Source organism: Rhipicephalus sanguineus, chromosome 1 (assembly GCF_013339695.2).
Source record: "Rhipicephalus sanguineus isolate Rsan-2018 chromosome 1, BIME_Rsan_1.4, whole genome shotgun sequence".
NCBI lineage: Eukaryota > Metazoa > Arthropoda > Arachnida > Ixodida > Ixodidae > Rhipicephalus > Rhipicephalus sanguineus.
In genome coordinates, this window is record NC_051176.1 from 242,665,802 (window position 1) to 242,687,818 (window position 22,017).

General features: G+C 47.5%; 1 protein-coding gene across 1 annotated transcript in view; it reads left to right on the top strand.

Annotated features, from left to right (window-relative positions):
- Nucleotides 1–22,017, top strand: part of LOC119375438 (uncharacterized) — a 114,984-nt gene that overhangs the window by 19,200 nt on the left and 73,767 nt on the right. The window contains exons 4-6 of the mRNA XM_049412612.1: nucleotides 11,326–11,511; nucleotides 13,133–13,165; nucleotides 21,255–21,356. Coding sequence (XP_049268569.1) covers nucleotides 11,326–11,511; nucleotides 13,133–13,165; nucleotides 21,255–21,356 — 321 coding nt within the window. The remainder of the gene's footprint in view (nucleotides 1–11,325; nucleotides 11,512–13,132; nucleotides 13,166–21,254; nucleotides 21,357–22,017) is intronic.

Genomic DNA, 22,017 nt, shown 5'->3' on the forward strand with positions numbered 1-22,017 from the left:
CCCCTGAAAAAATTTATGGCTACTTCCGTCTCTCCTATTCCCCCTGGAGGCTCCTCCACTGCCCAGTGTTCGATCCTGTCGCATTCCACGAGAGAAGGAAGCGCTGTCTTCTCTTTGAAATTCCGAACGTTTTCGCGCCACACAGTCATATTCACACTTTGCAGACGCGATCACAGCTGGTTCAACCATACTTTATGTTCATGCCCCCCCCCCCCCCCCCTTGCTGGTGCTAGTGAGGAGCCTACCTGGAAAGTTTGGCTTATTCGGATATAACCGGCCCTTGCACCATCACATACTACATTACATCCGCCCCATATCTGGAATGCGGCGCTAGTGAAAGGATTTCTGCCAAGCAGACGTAATCTCACTGCTGTATGTGTTCTAGAGTTAGCAACTGAAAATATTTTTAATGCGTTTCATTCAAATCCATATTGTAGTTGATAAGCAAAATAATCGTTCAGATTTTATTGATGCTCACACCTCCGTAATCTGCCTGCAAAAGCGGCGAAGGCCGATATACGACAGTTTGTTTTTAAAAAAAGCGTTCAGCGTGTTTTAAAAAAAAAGCCGGTGGGGGGGGGGGGGGGGGGGGGGGCGTGTTTACTTCCAGCATAGTTGTTTTAACGGAGATGTTTGCTTGTATGTTTTCCGAAATTGGGAAGCTGTGCCCCTGAAGCGCCAGTCACCTTTGAGAGCAGGACTGGGCATTGTAAGAGAGAGGGAGGGAGCGACAGAAAAGCGGTATGGGCACTTTCTGTCATCTTTCGGCAGCCACGTTGTAAAAGCCAGGCTTTGTCATGTAATTGCATAGCATAAATGAGGTAGTAGACGTCTGGTTGATACCGATTCTAAAATGTGTGTTCTGCGAATAACGTTCCGAAGAGAATTTGTGACACTGGTTTCAATTTGAAATTGCCTCGTACCTGCGGCGACTGCCAGTTTGGCATGCCTTGCGTGATGTAAAAAATGCGGAGAAGCCAGCGCTGTCTCGTCTGCTCCGAAACATTTCGAAACTATGCGCTCGCCGCGCCAAGATGGCGCATGATCACAGCTGTGCCGAGTGCTTCGGCAGAACTCATTTCCCTGCCCGCCGTGGTAGCATATCACGTAAGGTGTCGCGTTGCCGAGCGGGTTCTATTCCCGGCAACGGTGGCCGGGAATAGAACACCCATGCGAAGAACACCCGTGTGCTTACGTTTACGTGCGCGTTAAAGGACCCGAGGTGGCCAAAAGTAATCGCATGTCACCCCCTATGGCGTGCGTCAATCATATCGGGGCACGTAAAGTCCCAGCAGTTGTTGTGACTTGTTTCTCTGGAAATGAGGAAGAGCTCCTTGTGTTTGATTTTGTAACGATTTGAAAGCGTGCCCTTCGCTTGCCCTCTCTTGTACTTATTGCTTGTTGGCCGGACGAGGCGACAGCGAAAGAGGAAATGAAAATATGAAAATATAGGGGCTGTTCATTAGGTGGGGCCAAGGCTCACCGCAGCGTCTCTCTCGTTGATCGAGTCCAGAAAAAAAAAGAAAGCTCCACCATGGATGCTAAAATGAAAATAAAGCGATGACGTGCTTCTCGCAACGGCCTGCCATGGGTCCTTTCCGGGGTAAAGGTGGGAAGTAAACAGTTCTTGGAATGCAAGATCAGGGGTGTCCTCGGTCGCCATTGTCGTCAAAAAGCATACGTAGCCATAAAGCTGCGCATTAAAAAATGGCGTGAAAGGTCCGACTGAGTATATAGCTATGGGGCAGAATTGGCGACCCCGTTCAGATTATTGGGGGGGGGGGGGGCTGCCCCCCTTGTGCGCGTGACTATGGTGCTGTTTCAGCGACTGTTAGCTTATTGAAAGTAATCGAGGTGAATAACATTTGCGGGCCCATATTCACAACTGGCGCTAGAATCGCTAGAATTGTGCGATAATTATATATTTTTATATTTTTTCGTTGGTAACAATCCGCACACACATTGCAGTTGTGCACTTGTAGCCGCGGTCACTGCTCAAGGCAACATCATTCTGATAGAAATTCGGATAGTTGCACCAGTTTCTTGACATTGGTCTCTTAAATTGGCGTCGATATGTGTGGCGTTTTCTCTCTCTTTTTTTTTTCCTTAAAAGGGGGTCCGAATCCAGAAACTGAAACGGTTAAATTTCATGGGAACGTAAAGCACGCCTAAGTGTCTTTCACATTTCAAACATTTGTAATCAAAACAGGCCAGTGCCTGGTTGTAACGTGGATTCAAAAAAGCAGTTTCGAATAAAAAAATGAGCCTAATCTTGCACCTGTTTGAATCAAACTGAGCCAGATCCATTAAACCAGCGCTGCATCAACAATCGTGACCAAAACTACCAACATGGCCGCATCCGGTCTGTTTCATTTGTGACCTAGTGGCTTTGTTATCTTGCTTTCGCTGCACAATTGCTTTTTGTTGGGCGAGTTGGTACTTACTAAAAGGCATGCACGATATTGTAGGGCAAAACTCGGATGGAAAGAGTAAGAGGCCGACTTTTCCACTCCTGCCTGTTTGTTAGTGTTTCTTTTCGAGTTTTGCGCTACAGTATCATGTCCTTTCGCTCCAAGACGGTATATTTGAAATGGAAGACCACAGAAACGAAGTTATTGGGCACCAATCTATTCCTTGAAGAAGAAGTGATCCTAAATGGCGCGGCATAAAACCAGCTAAGGAGAAGCTAAGAAGAAGAGCTGAATGATCTTTTGGAGGCCTTCAGTAGATGCCAGCAGGGGCGTAGCCAGAAATTTTTTTCGGGGGGGGGGGGGGGGGGGGTGTTGAACCATACTTTATGTATGTTCGTGCGTGCGTCTGTATGTGTGCGTGTATATATACGCAAGCAAAACTGAAAAAATTTGGGGGGGTTTCAACCCCCCCCCCCCCCCCCTTGGCTACGCCCCTGGATGCCAGGGACAAGAAAACGGCGCCGACAGTCCAGGACAGACCGCCTGTTGCCAGGAAGGACCACTACCTCTTCAAGTCTAGTCATCGCCATTACGCCCATGCAACAAAGGACGGAACCGACGAAAGCGCAAGATGGTGTTAATTTTGTCGCAAAGTATTGCTATATCGTTCATTCGCTGCCATTTACGTAGCCATTTCAAGCCCAAATGAAATCTTGCAGTCTGTAAGAGCAAAATCCAAATTTTACTCCTGAATACCGATGATAGTGGGCTGTGTAGCAGCAATATAGGCTTGAAATATTGTGGTGACAGGAACACACTGGCAAAAAATTGTTGGAGCAGGCCCGACCATATTGTCAGTACCAAACAACTGCGCATTATTCTCAGTTTCACTTAAAGTGGACTTGGCTCTTTTAGAAAAAAAAAACAAGAAAGAAAAAACGCCACATGTGTTGTTCCGTCTAGGTTTGACCCATGTTCATGCCCAAAGAATAGTTTATGGTGACTTAAGTAGAACGCCGGTGTATTCAGGGACGTTCATCTCGAATGTATAGTTTCGAGAAATCGTGAGACTAAGAATATAGTTCGTCTCATGATTTCTACTTAGTTCAAATAACCTCAGCATTCGCAGGCTTGTATCTCGCAAATTATTATATGTACGCAAAAGTTCATATATTAACTGCTTATCAGTGAGAATTAGTTCATTAGTATTTTTATTGGGTGGTTCTCGCGCAAATCGTTGGCTTGAGCATAATCGCCAACATTGAAGTAGCTGGAATCAACAAAGGTTCGCGTGTGGCATAGGATTAACATAGGTAACGGGCGCTTCTTTCCGGCCAGGGATGGCATTGATCTACTTTTGTTTGTACGTTTGAAAACGGAGCTAGTTATGTTCCCCTTTCAACGAATTCGCTTGAACCTGATGGAGAACATGACTCACATAACGCATTGCTTTGGGGATGATGATGAAAAAAACGTTCATTATAAAAAGAAAGAGTTTGTGGGCGACGCGTAAGGGTAACCATCCTTCTCGCTCGTTTAGGTCGCGCTTCCGTAATATCCTGTTATGTTGTGGGTCTCTGTATGATCAATGTTTATGTGGTCGGCAGCAAACGCCTCGTCCTCGTGTTCAGACATTCCTGTCCGACACGTACCTTGTCCCGGTATCGCCATGGAATGGACAGGAAAAGCAGCGGAGAGGGGACAGCTCGTCGGCGAAAGCGCGCGGACTAGTGGCATTGGTGCAGGCAGCGAGCATTACGGTCTGGCGACCTGCCTGCGGGGCCACTTGTGTAAACCCCGCGAGTTATACCGCTACCTGCTGCCTTTCCTGCGCCGGCACGCGTAGCTTTGAACATCTGCCCCGGATTGAGCCTCGCTTTGCACCGCGGCGAGCGATGCGCAGGATGTGCGTCGGCTGCGCTGGTGCGTTCCTCCATAGGTTTCCGCGCCTCAGCTGTGGTGTGTGCTTGCGTCGCAGGTCCCGTGATGTCGTACGTATGTTTTGTCATTGGTTTGCCTCGTGTCGACTTCTCCAACCGGCATTTGCCTTAGTGCCACTCATAAGTGCTTCAGAGGCTCCGTGCATCTTGTATAGCGCTAAGCCCGATACGAAACGAGGTATCGCTTGACACACAAGACGACTGACTCACAAAAGTGGTATATCTGCTGTTCAACCTATATTTTTGTAGTCTGTATGTGATAATGCTGCGCACGTGGAGTTATCGATGCTCTTTTTCTTGGGGGGGGGGGGGGGGGGGGGGGCTCTCATTTCGTTAGTTAGCGCTATAGTTTCATTTAGCCTTATTAGGTGTTGTTACCTTTTCTAAGATATATCCAGGGCAGGGTTGCATCAGCCTGTAATTTGCTCTCGCGGGTGACCAGCGCCGACGAATGGGAGCGTGTGGACTGGCCGCCAAAGTCTGGCTCGCGGAGGTAACGAAGTTTCGACGCTCTCTGCTCGAGTAGTTTCCGTCTCTATAAACCTATGCGGAAAACGTCGTTCCTTCGTCACGGTTCTGCATAACGGCCCGAGCGATATTGGAGATGGCGAGGTCGCGAAAAGCTGGGAGTTGGAGGCTCAGCGATTCCCAACTGATATATCTCCGCCCATTCACTCTCAATAGCAGCCCGTCATACTTTACGATGCGAGTGAATATTGTTCCTGTGTCGTCCAACGCTCTTTTTTTTTTTTTTTCGGGTAAGCTGTATCCAGCGTCCGTTATGTTTATTGCCGAAGTTGCTAGCGCACAGTCTTTTGCAACTGCACTCGTCATCCGAATCCATGATGTCATCTCTGGGACTTCCGAAATGTAGTACTAATCTCTGGATGTGTACATTGCTGTAGGGCGAGGACTTTTCGCAAAGTGAGAATGAGGTGTACTTCATTGCGCTCAGTCGTGTTGTTTCATCTCGCTAATTACGTTGGGATGCTTTATCTCGTGGTTATTGATGTTGGCGGTGTGTAGTTCCAGGTAGATTCCACATTTCTTGCGTTTACTGCTTTTTTGTTGTAGTCAAATTTGCTCGTGAGTACCGCATCAATCTTGCCAACGCGCGTCATTTAAGTGTGTCGAATTAGACGTTGTTTGGTCATTACAGAACATGGTTTTTCTGACTCTTAAGAGGACGGGACAAAGTAATAAACACATGACAAAAGCCGAGTTTTATGAGAATGTGCTCGTGCAAAGGGCGGGCATTGTTTTCTTTGGTGATATCAGGGCTGCTCATTACATAATGAGACCGTGGGGTTTCGACATAACCTGACTTTTTCTTAACTGTTACAATATGTACTAACTAGCCGTGTTTCAGCAAGGCTCCTCGTTCTTCCATAGGTAAAAAAAAAAAAAACTCAGGCTTATTTTTCTGACGATTAGGATTATAACGAACGTGGGAAACTTTTGTCGTTTGGGAGTAAATGTAGCGAGGTTACGCGCGTCAAAAGGTCCGGACATCTGCGAATACAGATAAAAGCTGATGTATATCTCGGTGCAGTAAAGCTTTTTATCGCCAGAAGCGGCTTTTCTCGGGGTTTCCCGCACACTTAGTTCCATGTAAAGCATACAGCTACCCGCTCGGCCTCAAGCGGGCAGGCGGAACGGGTAGCTGTTTATAGCTCGTTTGCTCTATTTACGGTATGTCAGTGGTGGACTTCAGAATCTCTTCATCACGCCTCGGCAGCCATGTTCTAGCGTCATCTCAGTGATCTTCTTGTGATTGTTTGATTCTCGATATCGAGGGAATAACACCTAAGCGTGGCTTCAGGCAGCACGACGCTACCTCCGTACGTATACGGTAGCCCACCCCTTGAAATGATGTAAGCATACATTGCCTTGTACAAACGCATGAGCACGTCACAACACTAAATATCAGTTAATATAACAACGCAACATAAACAACGTCCCACGTTCTTCGCGTCTCAGCTCTATATAGCAAACGCTTAAGTACACGCGTAATGAATTCACGATTGATTTTGTCATTTACGGCTCTCCTTTGCCTGCATAAAAGGGATGATTCGAACGCTTATGAAACATCCAAATGTTTCACAAATGAATCTTCTTGCCATTGGCTTGGATTGGCGTTGCTGTAGGCAGCACAGTTGCCAGAATATTTTACTCATGATTGTGCGTCAACGCTGGAACGCCTCAAAACGTTTATGTAAATGTTTTGGGATCTGTTAAACGCATTTCTTGTTCCTGCTGTTTAATTGCGTTCTTGAGCCATGTTGACTGGACAACTATCACAGCCATGTTGACTGGACCATACGCTATCTCGGCCTAGCTAAATATGTTCTGTTGGTCCATGCTTTCGGAATGTGCGCTGATTCCGTAGATACTGCAAAACGAAAACACTTGACCGCTCTATAGAGACGGAAATGAAACAAATGCAAAACACGGGCAGCACTGTTTGAGCATCTCCCTGTCTCGTTGCCGTCTTCAGCTCCGCAGGCGTCAAGTGCTTTCTCTATTTGTGACCAACCTATAGCGTAATTCAAGATGCTGCTTGGGTTGTACCTTTCGACGAGATATGTATGCCCAGTGATCGCGGTTGATTCAGAAATCAAATATTTCTATGAACAATTGTTTGAACCACAGGCTAGGCAGCTCGTGCCTCGTGCAGAGCTGGCGATGTGGCTGCAGCGCTGGGCATACCTGCAGAAGACAGCTTCAGAGGAAAAGGGGACTACAGAGCGAATGAAGAATATTTCCAAACACTCAGCTGAACGGCAAATTGCGAAAGATTCGTTGACAACCACAACCAAACTTGGAAAGGTGCCACCTGTCGTCTCGCGGTGAAGTACGCTCTCTCCCTATGCACCACACAGCGCAGCGAGCTGCCGTAGTCGTCCGGACGGTGACCTGGAAAAAGAGAAAAAAGTTTACCGATTTTCTCTGGCCTTCGCCTTGTGTAACCCTTTCGCGCGTTCCAAGCAGTGCCGCAGTGAAAACAAAGCAACCTCGGTAGAACTACTGAGGCAGTATTTAACGAGAATATACTCTAGCCACGGCCAACGAACACGGCTCCATTTCTCAAGTTCTCTCATTCGGCTCTTAACATAGGCTCAAGCAAACTGCGAATACCACAAATGTTTAAGCATAACTGCACTCTTTCACACATTTGGACACCCATGCAGTGAATTAGAACTGCGTGTAACGGCATTGTATGTACAAAGAAAACCTTACGACCAAGTGGCGACTCATTTTTCCAAGAAAGGATTTCTTCGCTAACGTGCGCAGCATTTCGGCTATTTCTTTGCAAAGCACAAGAGTACGCGAAGCGTGAAGCACAAAGAAGCTTTGGTTAAAACCAAAGAGCCATGTCAATAGCTGTCGACAAATACACAAAGTAATGAAGGAAAAAAAGAACATACCAGCAGCCGCCAAGCAAAGGGCAAACGTTTGTCAATAGGCGATGATTTCGGCCTCGCAGACGGAATAGCTGATGCGTGCTGACAAAGACGATTGAACCAGAAAAGGTCGATGAGCGCACAGGGGACGCGCTTGGCTGGCGACGCACTGATCGTCCGATAGATACGTCGCTACGGAATCATTTGCAGAGATCTGGTGGTCGACCACGTACCGAGCAAGTGACAAGTTCTTTCACGTCCGCCAGACTCGACCCTGCCACCACCAGTCTGCACGCATAGGTATTAATGCTTTGCTTATTGAAACGTACTGATGTTGGTGAGTGTTCGTTATAGAATACTCTTGAATCGCGAGTCCTGAACTTCTTGGTATTTGGCGCAGCGTGTGCTTTAATTTAGATTTGTCACTCTAAATATGTTGACGTAGAAGTCCTCTATTGTTTCTGAAATGTAGGACGCTGTCATCGAAATTACGCGGCGAAAAAAACGACGATGCTGTTCGAACTTTGGTGGAAGGGCTAGCAGCAGCGGCAAGGTTTGCCTTGTCGGATTAGCCATATCACGTTGGGAGATTAGTGGGCAAAGAGCAAACCACGCGATGACGTTGAACGGGCTCTCCCCGCCGGTCCGCCGGCTCACTCTCGCATAGACGATGTCGGGCGGCGTCTTTAATGCGGCATCGCATGTGCCCTCCGCTTGGCAGGTGTCGTCGCTGTTACCCTTCAAATTTGCATAACGATTCTATCATATAGCTCAGTTATCCGCGTGAAAGGCTGTCTCCTGTTCTCTCCCCACCATTTTTGTTTGTTTGTTTGTTTGGTTTTGAAATCTTAGTTTCTGATAAGTTGACCATTGGTTCGCTGGCATATGAGTTCGCTATATTCTGAATAAGGTGTGGATGATTTGACGTCAAAACTTTTTATTTCGGATAGGGCGGTTCGTGTCGGCCGGTCCTTCCCTTGTAACTATTTCGTATCTAAATCTTTTGGCGGATAGCGTCGAGACGAGTAAACGAAGCGCCAGATACTGCTATATACGGGTGGCTGTGAGGCCAGCAAAATATTGGCTGCCGTCACAGGATAGTCCGCGCGCACAGCGCCATACAATACTGTAGGCGCATTGGCATGTTGGGCGAAGGGGTTTGTCGTCGGCGTACGGTGGCAGGTACGCGTGCAGCAGGTGCGTAAGATCAGTGCCTCGCTTGTAGCGTGATAAAGGGAAGCGGGCTGGACGCGCGTATCGGGACAGCTGCTGCTAACGAACCCCTTTTTGTTTCCCTCGTACTCTAGCTTCCTCCGGTTCTATGCTGACAACATTGTGGCCTTCGGTAGCGTACGAAAGCATTGGCCTTCTGACCTACCTTATTTATTTCTCGCGCTGTGTGCGTTAAGACTCGTGCTGGCCCGGAGGAGAAGGCAGTAGGGAGGCGTGTCGTTGGCTGCCACAGTCGTGGTTAGGCCGCAACATGCGGTATTCGCGAGAGGCAGAACCACGTGTTCCCCGGGATTTTGCAGCAAAGCACGGCGCAGACGCAAGGCCGTTGACTCGTTCCCCTACTGGTCGCTCCTCTCCCCCTTGTTTGCCTGCCTACAATTGAAAACACAAGTTTCCCTCCACCCTCCCACCCGCTTTTCTGTCCTGTCGTCGTCTGTGCTGCACAGATAGGACCTCTGTACGAGCGTCGAAGCCGCATCTTAACACGTACTGAGGCCCAGCTTTCATATTGTGATTAGTTGAGAACAAGAAACGTCTAGACGAAATATTGAACACACACACACGCGCGCGCGCGCACTATATATATATATATATATATATATATATATATATATATATATATATATATATATATATATATATATATATATATATATATATATATATATATATTCAATCAAGTTCCGTCAAGGGGCATTGATCGAAGGGCCGTCAGTGTTAGACACAACCATGTGCCATGTGAACCCAACAGATAATGAAGCCAAGGAAACCGTAGGGGGCATTATTTGTAGCTTTTAACTGAAGTGTTATAATTATAGTGCAAAGGGAAAAGAAAGCGTACAAAAAAACTAGTGATCGTTACACCATTAATTTCTTGGGGAATGTATGTATCAGGCCCGTAGCCAGGGGGGGGGGGTGCTAGCCCCCCCCCCCTCCCCGAAATTTTGGTGAAGTACGTGTTTTTACCAAAATAAACAATGAAAATAGGTGTTTTTCTCAAATAGTCAAGGTTTTCAGCAAGTGCACCCCCCCCCCCCACCAAAAAAAAAAAAATTCCAGGCTACGGGCCTGGTATGTATGTATATTTGGCAGTGTTAGCTATATATATATAGCATCACTCGTAACGTCGGCGGCAAATGTGGACCATTCTTTTTGTCAAATGGCGTCGCGGAGAATGCGAAAGTAGCGGCTTGGGCGAATTGGTATTCCATTGTGCTTGCCGGTTAATATCGTGAAGAAAGAGCGACGAGGACGTAAGCTTTATTAGATGGCAGCTGACCATTAAACGTTCGCAAGCACCTAAATGCATAAAAACTCCGAAAGTCGAGGTCATCGCTACGAAATGAACACCACTGATTGAGGGGCCCGTTTCTGGGTTCGTGCACGTGTGACACCGGTGGTGCGTTGTTGTTTTGTCCATTTTCTTTTCTCTCTACCAAATAGTTACTTCAGTTCAGTTAAAGGCTACAAATAGCATATGTTATTCTTGGCTTCATTAGCAGTTGGCTTCATATGGTTGTGTATTACAAAACGAGGATTCGCTTCGTGTAGTTGTAATTTACCTACTGCTACAGACAGCGCATGCTTGGGCCTTTCTCTGCGCGTTATAACACCGTTGCAGCGCGCATAATACCGCCCGTGAAAGAAGGAAATGCCTGGCTTGTTGTTTAGCAACAATGTTCCCGAGTAACTTGAGTGGCCTCGACGTCCGAAACCTACACCTGTAGGCTGCGGGAGGGGCGCTGTATAGTCGAGGGCTGTGGATTCATTTCGACTGCCTTTAAAGCTTAAAACGCCAAATATGCACTAAAGGTTCTCGCTTTCTGCTCGCATTTCGGAATGCGGTTACCGCAGCCTGAAACTGGACCCATGTGTTCCATAGTGGGGTTCAATTTCAACGCGCGACTGTTGAGAATATTTTGGATCATACAGCCGCGCGTTCATCCCTGCGGGATTTCTGCCCCGCCAATGTCTACTCGACGCTAAACCTTCACGCTGGCGTAGTCTTTCTCCGAAGTAGTAGTCCACCTGATCACTGTTCTGCCAGAAGCAAAACTGTGAACCTGCTTCTGTACGTTGCGCACCGTCATAGTAAGTTGTAATTGCTGATATGCAATGCGGGGCGTGGTGGAAGCTCGGAAACAGCGCTCCGCTTCCGCGTTTGCACTGTAAGTCACCTGTAAGCTCAATGTAGTAATGTGGCAGTCACCTTTGAGAAGCGCGGTATAATTGTTTAATAAAGAAAGCCATATAAGCTTATAGGTGATTATTTTGTACAGGACTGTGAGCTTCCGCTCGGCGAGTACCGTGCGTGAATCGTGGTTCTTTCCTTTGCAGGGGAACGTAAGCGTGAAAAAAGAGAGCATCCAGGACGTGACAGTGAGCCCCGGAACGGTAAAAGAAAAAACGCAGATCATCAATCGCATGGCCGAAAACTGCGGCGTCCCTGGAAAACCAGCGCTACCGTCCGGTGCCGTGGGGAACGCGGCCTCCAAACGCCGGGATGGGCCCGGAGCGCGCACTGTGAGTACCGGCAAGCTTCATTGGTCCGGTAACGGCGTTGAACAGCCGGCTGGCACCCCGTTCCGAAGACGATGTACCCCGTCTTTGCAGTTCTTGCGCGCCGTGCCTCGTACGTGGACGTCGTCGTCAGTTCTGCTGGTACACATGCGTGGTTAAATGTAGGCGCGAAGCCACAATTACGTTTGGGAGGTTAGGCAGGGCTCAATTGAATGAGCACGCCGTACCACGAAAGATGAATATGGTTCTTTGACCGTTTATTGACTTTTAATTAGTTTTTCTCCAGCCAATGTTCGCTGGTGGCAAATGTAAAACGAGAACTGCGTGATTTTTTCTCGCGTTGTTCGTGCGCACAGAGAAAAAAAAAATTTTTTTTTAGCCTCTGACGTCGAGTAGTGGTACAGCAGCGTATATAGCCCGTACTTTGTATTGCTCCATATCACTTATCCATGATATCATCATGATATAACTGGCGCGGATAGACGCAAGATAAGCTCAGAGGTGCGCTAAAGCTTACTTATGGTGTACCATGGGTTCAGCCCCTGTAAGCAGTATACGATCTCGGTTTCATGCTCGAACGTCACACATTGCTAGTTAATACTTGAGCATGCTCTTTGCCAACAAACACTGATACAGAGCTGCCTGCTGTTTTCGTATGAGTATACTTCGGCGCATACGTTTAAGATTATAGGTGAACAAACGAAATTATGCCCCTGTCACGCGGGCCAACTTTAGTGCTCTTTGAGGGAGTGCACTTCGCCGCAAGTGTCATTCGCACGCTGTCACACGGGAACGGTTAATCTCGCTGCTAGGGTGGCTTTTCTAGCCACCCAGTCGCTGCAAAGCGCACTTGTCGGCGAGTGCGTTCGCCAAACTCACTACACTGCGACCGAGGGAAACATCGGTAGCAATGGCTGGACAATAAGTTATTATCGGAAGCTGAGTTCATATTATTTTTTAAACTATCGCTTTCGTTATTAGAAATATTTGTATGCATTAAAACATGCTGTACTACAAAAAAAAAAAAAAACTACTTTGCTATTCTCGCTCTCAGGAATGCCCAGCACACGCCGTGCAATGACCGCATCCGCCGCGTTTGTATCTTCAGTTTATTTCAAGGGCTGCTTATAGCTATAATACAGTATTACTTAAGAAACGTTGCCTGACATAACAAATATCTGTCGCGCTACTCAGTTACCCATCGCCATTACCATCATTTCCCAAGTACACTTCCCTTTCTCGTGCAGCAGCGCGCCGCCAAAGTGACATTCTGGTGGCGTAAGTGCACGCGCTCAAAATGACACTAAATTTGCCAGTGTGACCGGCGTGTTAAGTTAGATGAATGAAGTTACGTTGGATGAGACTGCGCGAGTGACGACGGCAGTAGTTCGAAGGTATAAAGTGTAGTCTTGGTTTCCTCGTAAACTGGACTATCTCGTTCGGTATTGTCTAGTAAGTAGGCGAAGTGTGAGGAACGCTTGCAACATTGGAGTGACCTACGAGACCCCCACCAAGATTATTGATATTTGTGTACCCTCACTGCATGCATGTTTTGCGACTGACATTTCAGCTCCGTTTGTTGCTTCGGGAGGGTTATGATTTGCCGTGGTTGCCCTCCTTGCAGGCGCCTGATGATGACACTACCTCAGTGAACACGGTAAGTGCCAGAAGCATAGTTTTTTTTTTTCAGTGTGTTGATTTTTTACTAGATCTCACTGCAAAGTGCATCTTAGATCAGTGAACGCATTTTCAGTTTGGCGCTCAAGAGCAAACTGGCTGTTGTACGAAAATTTTCTTTGTTTTACTGTGTATACTGGTGAGTATTGTGTGTGCGTGCGTGCAGACATTGCGAGATTGTTTTCTTTTGTTTTTGACGTCAGCATATTTGATTTTCCTTTTGCGTCATTTTGCTTCATTTGTATAGAAGTAGTAGTTCAGCTTTTTTAATTTTTTTTTTCATGTTACATGCTTGCGCACATTGAGCAGGTTTTATTGACAACGAACGTCAAGGGTCGTTAAGAAGGTGTCCGATTAAGTTCATTAAAGTGAAATGCCTAGCATCAAGAAAAGTGACACGCCAATAAGTTGCTTTGGTCACTTATCGCTCCCTTGATAGTGCAGATACTTTCAGAGCTGTGTCAAACGTTCTTTAATCTTTGCCCCATTCGGGCATAGTATGTAGTGAATGGATTAGAGGCCATCACAGCGTCGTGTGATCGCGTTGGTGGTTTGCAAGAGTTCAGGGTAGTTAGAACAGTTCATTTATATGGATCATTATTTGAAGTGACGTTCGCTGAAGTTTGATATGACTGCGTTTGTATGCACAACTTTTCAGCCCTGGTAGGGGAATTCCTTGTGTTCATAAGTTTTCTAATAAAGAATGCCACGAAATGAAATTTTCTATTAGTCGGGTTAGACGAACCGCGGATGGTAGCGCGCGCCCACCGAGGCCCCGACAAGATGACGTAACCACCGGCCGGAGAGGCCAAAACGCATACGCGTCCTCCGAGGTCTCGATGTTGTCTGCCGAACCCTGTCTCAAGACTCGCGCCCCCCACTTCTCGGCGAGCGCGAGCAAGGCCCGAATCCCGCCATAATTAGGCCAACACCGTGTTAAACCTTTTGAGGATCGGGTGGCAGCGAAGTGACGGCGATTTATGACCAGCTGCCACCCGCCCGGTCGGGAGGAGAGTGGTGCGATAATTTTTAAGGGAAAGTGGCGTCGAGCAACAAGTCCGGACGCCTGAATTCCCACACATGTACCCACACACTTAAAGCTGTATTCACACAACGGACGAAATCGCGATTCGAGCCTGCAGATTGCGTACTACGTCACCATACGTCAATGGTTCCCGCGTTCCCGCTTCGGTCCGCGCGGAGCGATTCGTGAAACGACGGAGGACCAAATCACAGTTGGGATCCTCGGGGAGCAATGCCGAAATCCTCGCTTGTAGCGTGAATTCTCCCCTGTCGTGTGAATGCTGGCTGCGGTGAGATCTGAATCACGTCACATGTCACGTGACTGATCCGTCCGCGATCACGTCCGTCGGGGGTATACAGCTTAAAGGGACTGTCTACCGTCCTTCATCGATTTTCTGTTTTGTACCTTAATAGAAAGTGTACCGTCTGATGTGTCCAACCTTGCAGCGGTTTCTCTGGAGAGTGAGTAGAAATTTTTAAAACAGAATTTTTCGACCTGCGTTTGGTCTTCTTCCATTGGCGTAAAACATGCCCAAAACACTGGTTGGTGGACTCGATGACGATTGTAGTGCCGGTAAAAATTAAAACCGAAAGCACATGTGATTTCTGTAGGATTAGTTTATTTTCACTGAACATTACTGTATATAATGAATGTAACAGTCGTTTTCAGCGCGGTTAAATGAAGCCTTATTATACGCTTGCAGAACACTTGTTTTGCTGTAATCGCAGTCTATGCGTTTATTTTAGCACTGCTGCCGCAATCTTAAGTTGATTCACCATAAAGAGACGATAAATGCACGCCTTCACAGCGCTGCACATGTAAGACATCCTAACAACAATACAGCGGCACAGTACAGCCAGCGCGGAGGGCCGCATGGCATAGCGCATGAGTTGAAGCAGACGAAATCGAAGACTGCACCGCAAGCAGCGCCACCGGGCACCTTTTTGAATGCGCGAGGAAAAAACAGCAAAAAATTACTCTCTGACGCAACCGAAAGCTGCCTCAAGTGCATAAAATACAATTTCAAGTTATACATGTTTGTTTCTAAGCAAAATGAGTCTACCTGCGATTATTTCTTGTCCTTCCAGTAGATTGACCACATCGCTGTTGGGTGACGCTAGCGGTCATTCGTTCACGATTTTTAACATCAAATTAAAAATATTGCCGCGAGTCTTATATTTCATGAGTGTAAGCTTCACCCACAAAGACTGTGGGCAACGCGCTGCGCAGGCCTCGCCGTGATGTGTAGGAAGCTTCGCGATTGTTTTGGAACAATCTGTTAAGCATTCGCGCCGCACGAGAATGTTCCAGCTTTGTCGAGAGATAACGCCGCCACCAGCGATATCGCTGGAAAGTTCGATAGCGCCTGTATAAAAGCCGACGCGCTTGACTGCTTGTCAGTTGATCGACGGACGACGCCCTGTTCGCCGCTATCATTGTACAGCGTGTATTGCTGTAGTTCTAGTTTTCATTTTCCCGGCCACAAGTTCGGCCAAATAAACAGTTTCATTCTGCAAACGCAGACTGCTGTCTTCGTCGACGTCACGACCACGTGACAATATAATTCCTTTTTTATGGGGCAAAAGCATGCTCGTTGCCGCCGATGTGACGAACGATGTTCTCATTTTCACCACAATCAGAAACAGTTTTCCGAGCGGTAGACAGTCCCTTTAAAGGAGTACTGACACGATTTTGAAGTGCAGCAAAACGGACGTTTTGGTTTCCTTGGCATGTAGTGTTAACGCTCTCCCCACACCGCATCCGGGAAACACGTATATATATTTAAGTTTGATTTTAAAGTTTTCATCTCCCAGCATCTGCAAGGCAGCTTCACCGCATGGAGAGTCCTATGACGTTTCAAGTGAGCTCACTTGGTTTGCGAAATCTGGGTTCTGCCTGCAGCCTAAATAACAGAAATCGCTGTCGGAGGCACTGGACGACAGTTCACTCATCATGAACCACGTTCGACTGACAGCAAAGGACAGCAGGTGCATATTTCGTGGGTTGCAGTCTGCCCGTGACGTCACTGGCACACTTGACACGTCACTATGAAGCCGCCCTCTCGAAACCGAAACTGCTGGTTGAAAGAAGCGGTATTAAAAATATATGCAATACATCCCCAGGCACCACGACACTCTTTTTAGGGTTCTCGACACCCGTGCTTTCATTTAGAGCAACAACCCGAAAAATTTTAAAATTCATGTCAGTACTCCTTTAATGTTCAAAGAATACAAGTAAGCTGTCACTCTGCTGGAACCTATATAGTATACCTGCGTTTAATGGCTAGTTCTGAGTTTAGAAGTAATTGCTTAACCATTAGAAAGCACATTCCTTGTTGTACAAATTCATATAATATATTATGGTATTAATAACTGTGTGGCTGTAGTAAAATTGTTTGCTGGAGTACCCAAAAAGGGCCTATTTTCACGCGGACAGGAAAGTGTTCATTGCCTGCCAGCCAACTCTCCCGATTTGCCCGAGACACGAATATTGGGCAATCCTCTCGATTGTACGGACATGGCTTTAAATCTCCCGATGAACATCCCTAACTTGACCGCGAAAGAAAAGAGCAAGGGACATCGGTTCTAAAATTTCCTAACCTTGTTCAATAGCGTGCAGAACACTAAGTCACTTTCGCCGCAGTACACTGGCGTCTTGCGGAAAAGCGTACTAAGATTGGGAAGGGGCTTCTAGTACAGGCTGTCACTGGACATTTTGTTCCTTAATTACACGTGCGTGCATAAGCCGTATAATTACGAGTGCTATAGTATGATCGCTGACATCTAAAAAATTTACTGGCAGTCATTTAGAGCTGTCTATGACATTTCTGCGGCCCCGAGAAACAATAAAAACGTACGCCAGTTTTTGCCAGCTCAGTCGACGACTGAGAACACTCGCTGTTACGACGGTGGCACGATGAAGAGCGCTGTCTGCGCGAAGTAAACAGCTCAGCCTGCCTCTAGCTTCACCGCATCCCGGAAACCTGAGGTAACGCAACTTCCAACACTAAAACAGTGCGTAGAGAGCTACGGGCTAACTCGGATCGCCGCGTGGGCTGTGTATGCGTTCAGCCGCGCGGACAGCCAATGCACCGCCGCGGTCGAGCGTGGAGAGACGCGCGCGATACCCCGAGGCTCCTGCCACTGGCACCACTACTTCATCTCAGGCATATACCAGTCGAAGCGTCAGCTCCCATGCGGCAGAGGAAGTAACAAGCCTCCCCAGTGCCGCTGTATCCGTTTCCCCTTCAATCCCTTGCCTTCCCCAACCATTGACCGCAGCCCTACAAGGCCAGGAAAAGTGAATAAATACGTGTAAACAACTAGACGCTCACCAGCAGTTGTGTGAAACTGCGCTTTAGTTACTTATCGGAAGTGACGATCGCGTACTTTCGGCATTTCCGGGTAGGGCTTCCGGCTTAACTGCGACCGCTGTAGTAGAGTGTACTAGAACAGGGGAGTGCTCGGAACGAGCTTCGAAAAGTGAAGCCCAAACAGGGTCAATCCGCTTGTGGCGTTGCGATCGGTAGCCTGATATGTGTCTTCGTTTAAGAGTTGCGCGCGGCTCCGCCAAAGTAGTGCAGGGGTAGAATGCCCGCTTCCAACTCAAAAGGCCGGGTTTCGAATCGCAGCTGTAGATGGTGGCTTTTTATTCTTAGTGTCACCTTTTATAGCTATATTGGTTTTCCTTTGTTTCTTAAAACTAGCTTCAGTTGCTAAGTGTTGCTTCAAAAAATAACGCAAAAGGTGAAATAAAGTAAAAGAAATTTGACAGTGAGTGTAGATTTTTGCAGCGCCACCGCCCATGATTCAACAAAAACATAAAGTATGGTCTCTGAGATTTTTGCGAATATCAGACTCGAAACGAGATTTCACATTTTACGTTACTGTTTGTAGCAGTACGTAGCAGCAGAAGCTTGTTTTAAGAAACAAAGCAAAAACAATACAGCTATAAAAGGTGACACCAAGAATAAAAACCCACCATCGACAACTGTTATTCGAACCCGGGCCTTTTTGAGTGGGAAGCGGGCATTCTACACCAGGAATACTTTGGCGGAGCCGCGCGCAACTCTTAATGGGACACTAAAGGCAAATATTAAGACGACGTTGATTGTTGAAATAGTGGTCCAGAAACCTCGTAGGGGGGGGGGGTGCTACTTTTGCGCCAAGGAAGTGCTTATTTTGAAATAAAATCACGTTTTAGTGGTCCGCATCGCGTTAGCGCACTTCAATTCACCCGCATGAAAGCGGTCTTTCTCACGTCACTGTTGCCGAGCCCAACGTTGCCCTCCTTTACTGCGCGGCGGCGTGCACTGGCGGCGTGTACCATTCGGGCATCCGGCAACATCACATACATGCGGTAATTTGTCGAACTTTCTGTCCGAGCGACTTTCACGAGCGCGCAAAACACACGCGGCAGTACCCAATACCGAAACTACCATTGAGACGCGACCGCGTGAGCGAAGCAGGGCGTAGGGCGAAGCGCAGTTCGGCGAAAACGGAGCCTTTGAACCACGCGCGGCTTTCCCCATGGCAACGCCAAATAGGTTCTTTGTTCCATTAATCAAACAGAAACGAACAAGCAGCATTTTATTACGTCTCTTGATGCACGGAAAGTTCTTATTTTTATTGCAGCTAGTTTGATTACGAGTGATTAATTGTAGTCGGACGCTCTCACTTCATCGGGATCAATTCAAAATGTCCCGCTCGTGGCGCTCATCGTGTGATACATTTAGCTTAATTTCTCGGTAAGTAGGGCACTGCTGTTGATAATATTGCCGTTTTAGACGTTGTCATACATTGAGCTTTCACCCTGACATAAATGGTTATTTGCCTTTAGTGCCCCTTTAAAAGACGACACATTGCAGACTACCGATCGCAGTGCCACAAGCGGATTGACCCTGTTAGGGCTTCACTTTCTGTATTGGTGCTGCGGCCGTTCCGAGCACTCCCTTGTTCAAGTACACTCTAACTGTAGTGGCCGCGACGGTGATGGGAGGGGGCCACTATACGGCGCGCAGCCCTGCAATTTTTCGCTAGCCAACGCTCCCAGAGGTCACCCCCTTCGCCTCTTAATTGTCCGCCATAAAGTCCCCCTATAACGTAAGCCTGTGATCTGTGGATTTGGCTCGGTGTGCTTGGCTTCTGTGAAGTTTAAAGGGCACCCAAACAACCTCTGAAAATACAAAGAACGAGCGCGTTAGCGTCTCCTGGCGTTTCCCGTCTTTTCAGCACAGTTCGTGACGCCAGCATACTGTTCACATGACGTCATGAGGAAATAAGCTCTCGAGTGGTCTCTATGCGAGGGATATCAGTTTTGAATTATCCATGCAGTCGCACTCTTGTTCTGCGTTGTCTCGCATGACTATCGTGCGCGATCAGATGATTTCACTTTGTTTTGTGCGCCTTCAACTGCGCAAGCGGGCATAACAGCGTTTAGCCGAAAAGCGCGAAAACCTGATAAGCCCAACGCTTAGTGCTGACATTCTCCACGTGTTTTATGGATAAGTGGTGAGGAGAGCTAGTGAACGTGAGAAAAAAGCCGCTCTCTTGTCTTTGAACTTGGAGTGGTTTACGGCAACGGCTCACGGGTCCTTTAAAACATGCGCACTATACTGCGGGCGCTTCGCCAGTCGCTCTGTGCGCGTATTCCCCCGGTACGCTTTTGGATCTTGCGTGCTTTATTGCAGCTACGATAGGACGGAGCACTACGTCGTGCAGCCAGCCTTCGCAAGATATACGGGCTCTCTGGCTCACTCACGTCGTTGCGGCACGAATTTTTATATACTAACTCGCGTTCAATTTATCTTTCGCGTCTGTAGTGTAAGTGGCAGCACTTGGAACGCAAATTGGGAAGCTGTGTTGGCAATAATGTGCACAGAAAGTTCAGATCTTGCAAGTACACGTTTTCATTGCAGATTTTTTTGTGTGTTGCAATTTACGACGTTATGCAGTAATGGTTCACAGAACTTAATATTCAAAGAGTACAAGTAAGCTGTCACTCTGCTGAAACTTATATAGTATACCTGCGTTTAATGCTAGTTCTGATGACACATGCTTTCCCCGGCGTTCTTGCTCAGCGTTGGGAGTGTGTGTGTTTTAAATCGTAACTCTGCCCAGTCATCGAATCATGCTCAGCACAGTTGAAAATTTGCTAGATCGCTATTGCGAGAATCTTCGTCAACTCAGAGAGACGCCAGCGACGCGCAGTCAGTTTTGCTGTAAAATGAAGCAAGTCAAACCGTCGCACTGTCTCCAGTCGCGATGCCTGGATGCGCGTTGCATCCTGGCATCGTGCGCTAAGCATTCCCGCTAATAGGCTGGGTTCTGGAAGCGATAGTGCACAGGCGTCTGAGCAGAGGGTGAACGGTAATCTCAAGCTCTCTATTACTGGTGCCGCGAGAGGCCACGAGCGCGGCTTGGATTAATAAAATTAAGTCACTGAAGCGTTTAGGTGATGATTATCTTTATTGACGCCGCTTTTGAAACGGAGTGACAACTGCTCTCTGCTTCATCTAATGTAAGCGCGTGCGTACAGGCTGTGGAAGCAAAATGTGGGCTGCGATGCGAAGCATTCGTGTGACTGGCGACAAAGCCGAACATTTTTCTCATTTAAACATCCTGAAGTACAAAAAAAATGGATGTCTTGAAAAATTCAGCCAATGTGCGGTGAGAAAGACGCTTTTTACTATTACCTTCGTTCAGCGCCTATACATATATGCACATGCTATAGTTTTGCCGTCGAATGCTGCACGTAAACAGCATTCACATCAAGGAGAGCAAGTGCCTTGAAAGCCTGCTTCGATGTCACACGCAACATACAGTTTGCGCTCTTTCGTTTCAGCCGAAATGAATCGGTAAATGAACGAGGGTGTGAAACGTTAGATATGCACTTCACTGTCTGTCGTTCGTGCCGCATCTAGCTGTCAAGCTGTCCAGTCGACGAGCGCACGGGGAAGTGACGCGTTAATGCAACGGTTCCGTTGCATATCGTGATGCCTATTTTATCACTCGGCTTGAAACGAAAGCGCGATAATATCTTTCAGTTGGACCCTCGTCGACGGGAGTGGCTACTCAGGGCGTCCCAAACGGACTACCACTCGCTGGTGCGGCTCCTTCGTGAGGACCCGGACCTCTACCGTTTCGAGGTAAGCGATGACGCCCCGTCATAGCCTGTGTTGGGTTGGTTCTTAATTACTAGCGGGTTAGCCCCGAATGGCCGAATCTGTCGAGCGCGCGCGCGTGCTAGCACCTTTACTGCTGTGTCTTGTGTTGCAAGTGTTACGCAGACCGGATTAGCGTGTCCAAAAGAATTCTGTGGCACAGTAGTGAGTTCGTTACGCGCCAGCAGCGGCAGTCTACGGGAGGCGGCTCTGATACTTTCCATTGACGGGAAAATGTTCTTGGGGTCACGTTTTCTGAAGGTATTCAAAGGTATTTTCTGTGAGGACGAGTGAGGTCGGTGCTCTCTCGGGTATGTGACTTGCTGGGGGGACTGTCTGGGTTAGACGCGTTTTATTCATGGCGTTGAACTAAGTCAGCTTTCATTTCAGCACGAATATGGCGTTCGCTCACGTGCGCTGCAGTATTAGTCGATGCACCCAAATTGCAGTGTTACAAAAAAAAAAAAGAAAAACGCGCACAATGTAGGAGTTTGTATACGTTCGAACTTATTGCTAGGCAAGTATTGAAAGCGTGAAAAAAAAAGGGGGGGGGGGCGGTGTTGTTAAAGTGTCTTGATTGTTGAAGTGCGGCAGCCAAAGTAAGGCTGAACGAAAAAAAAAAAAAAAAGACGCTTTCGGGACTGAC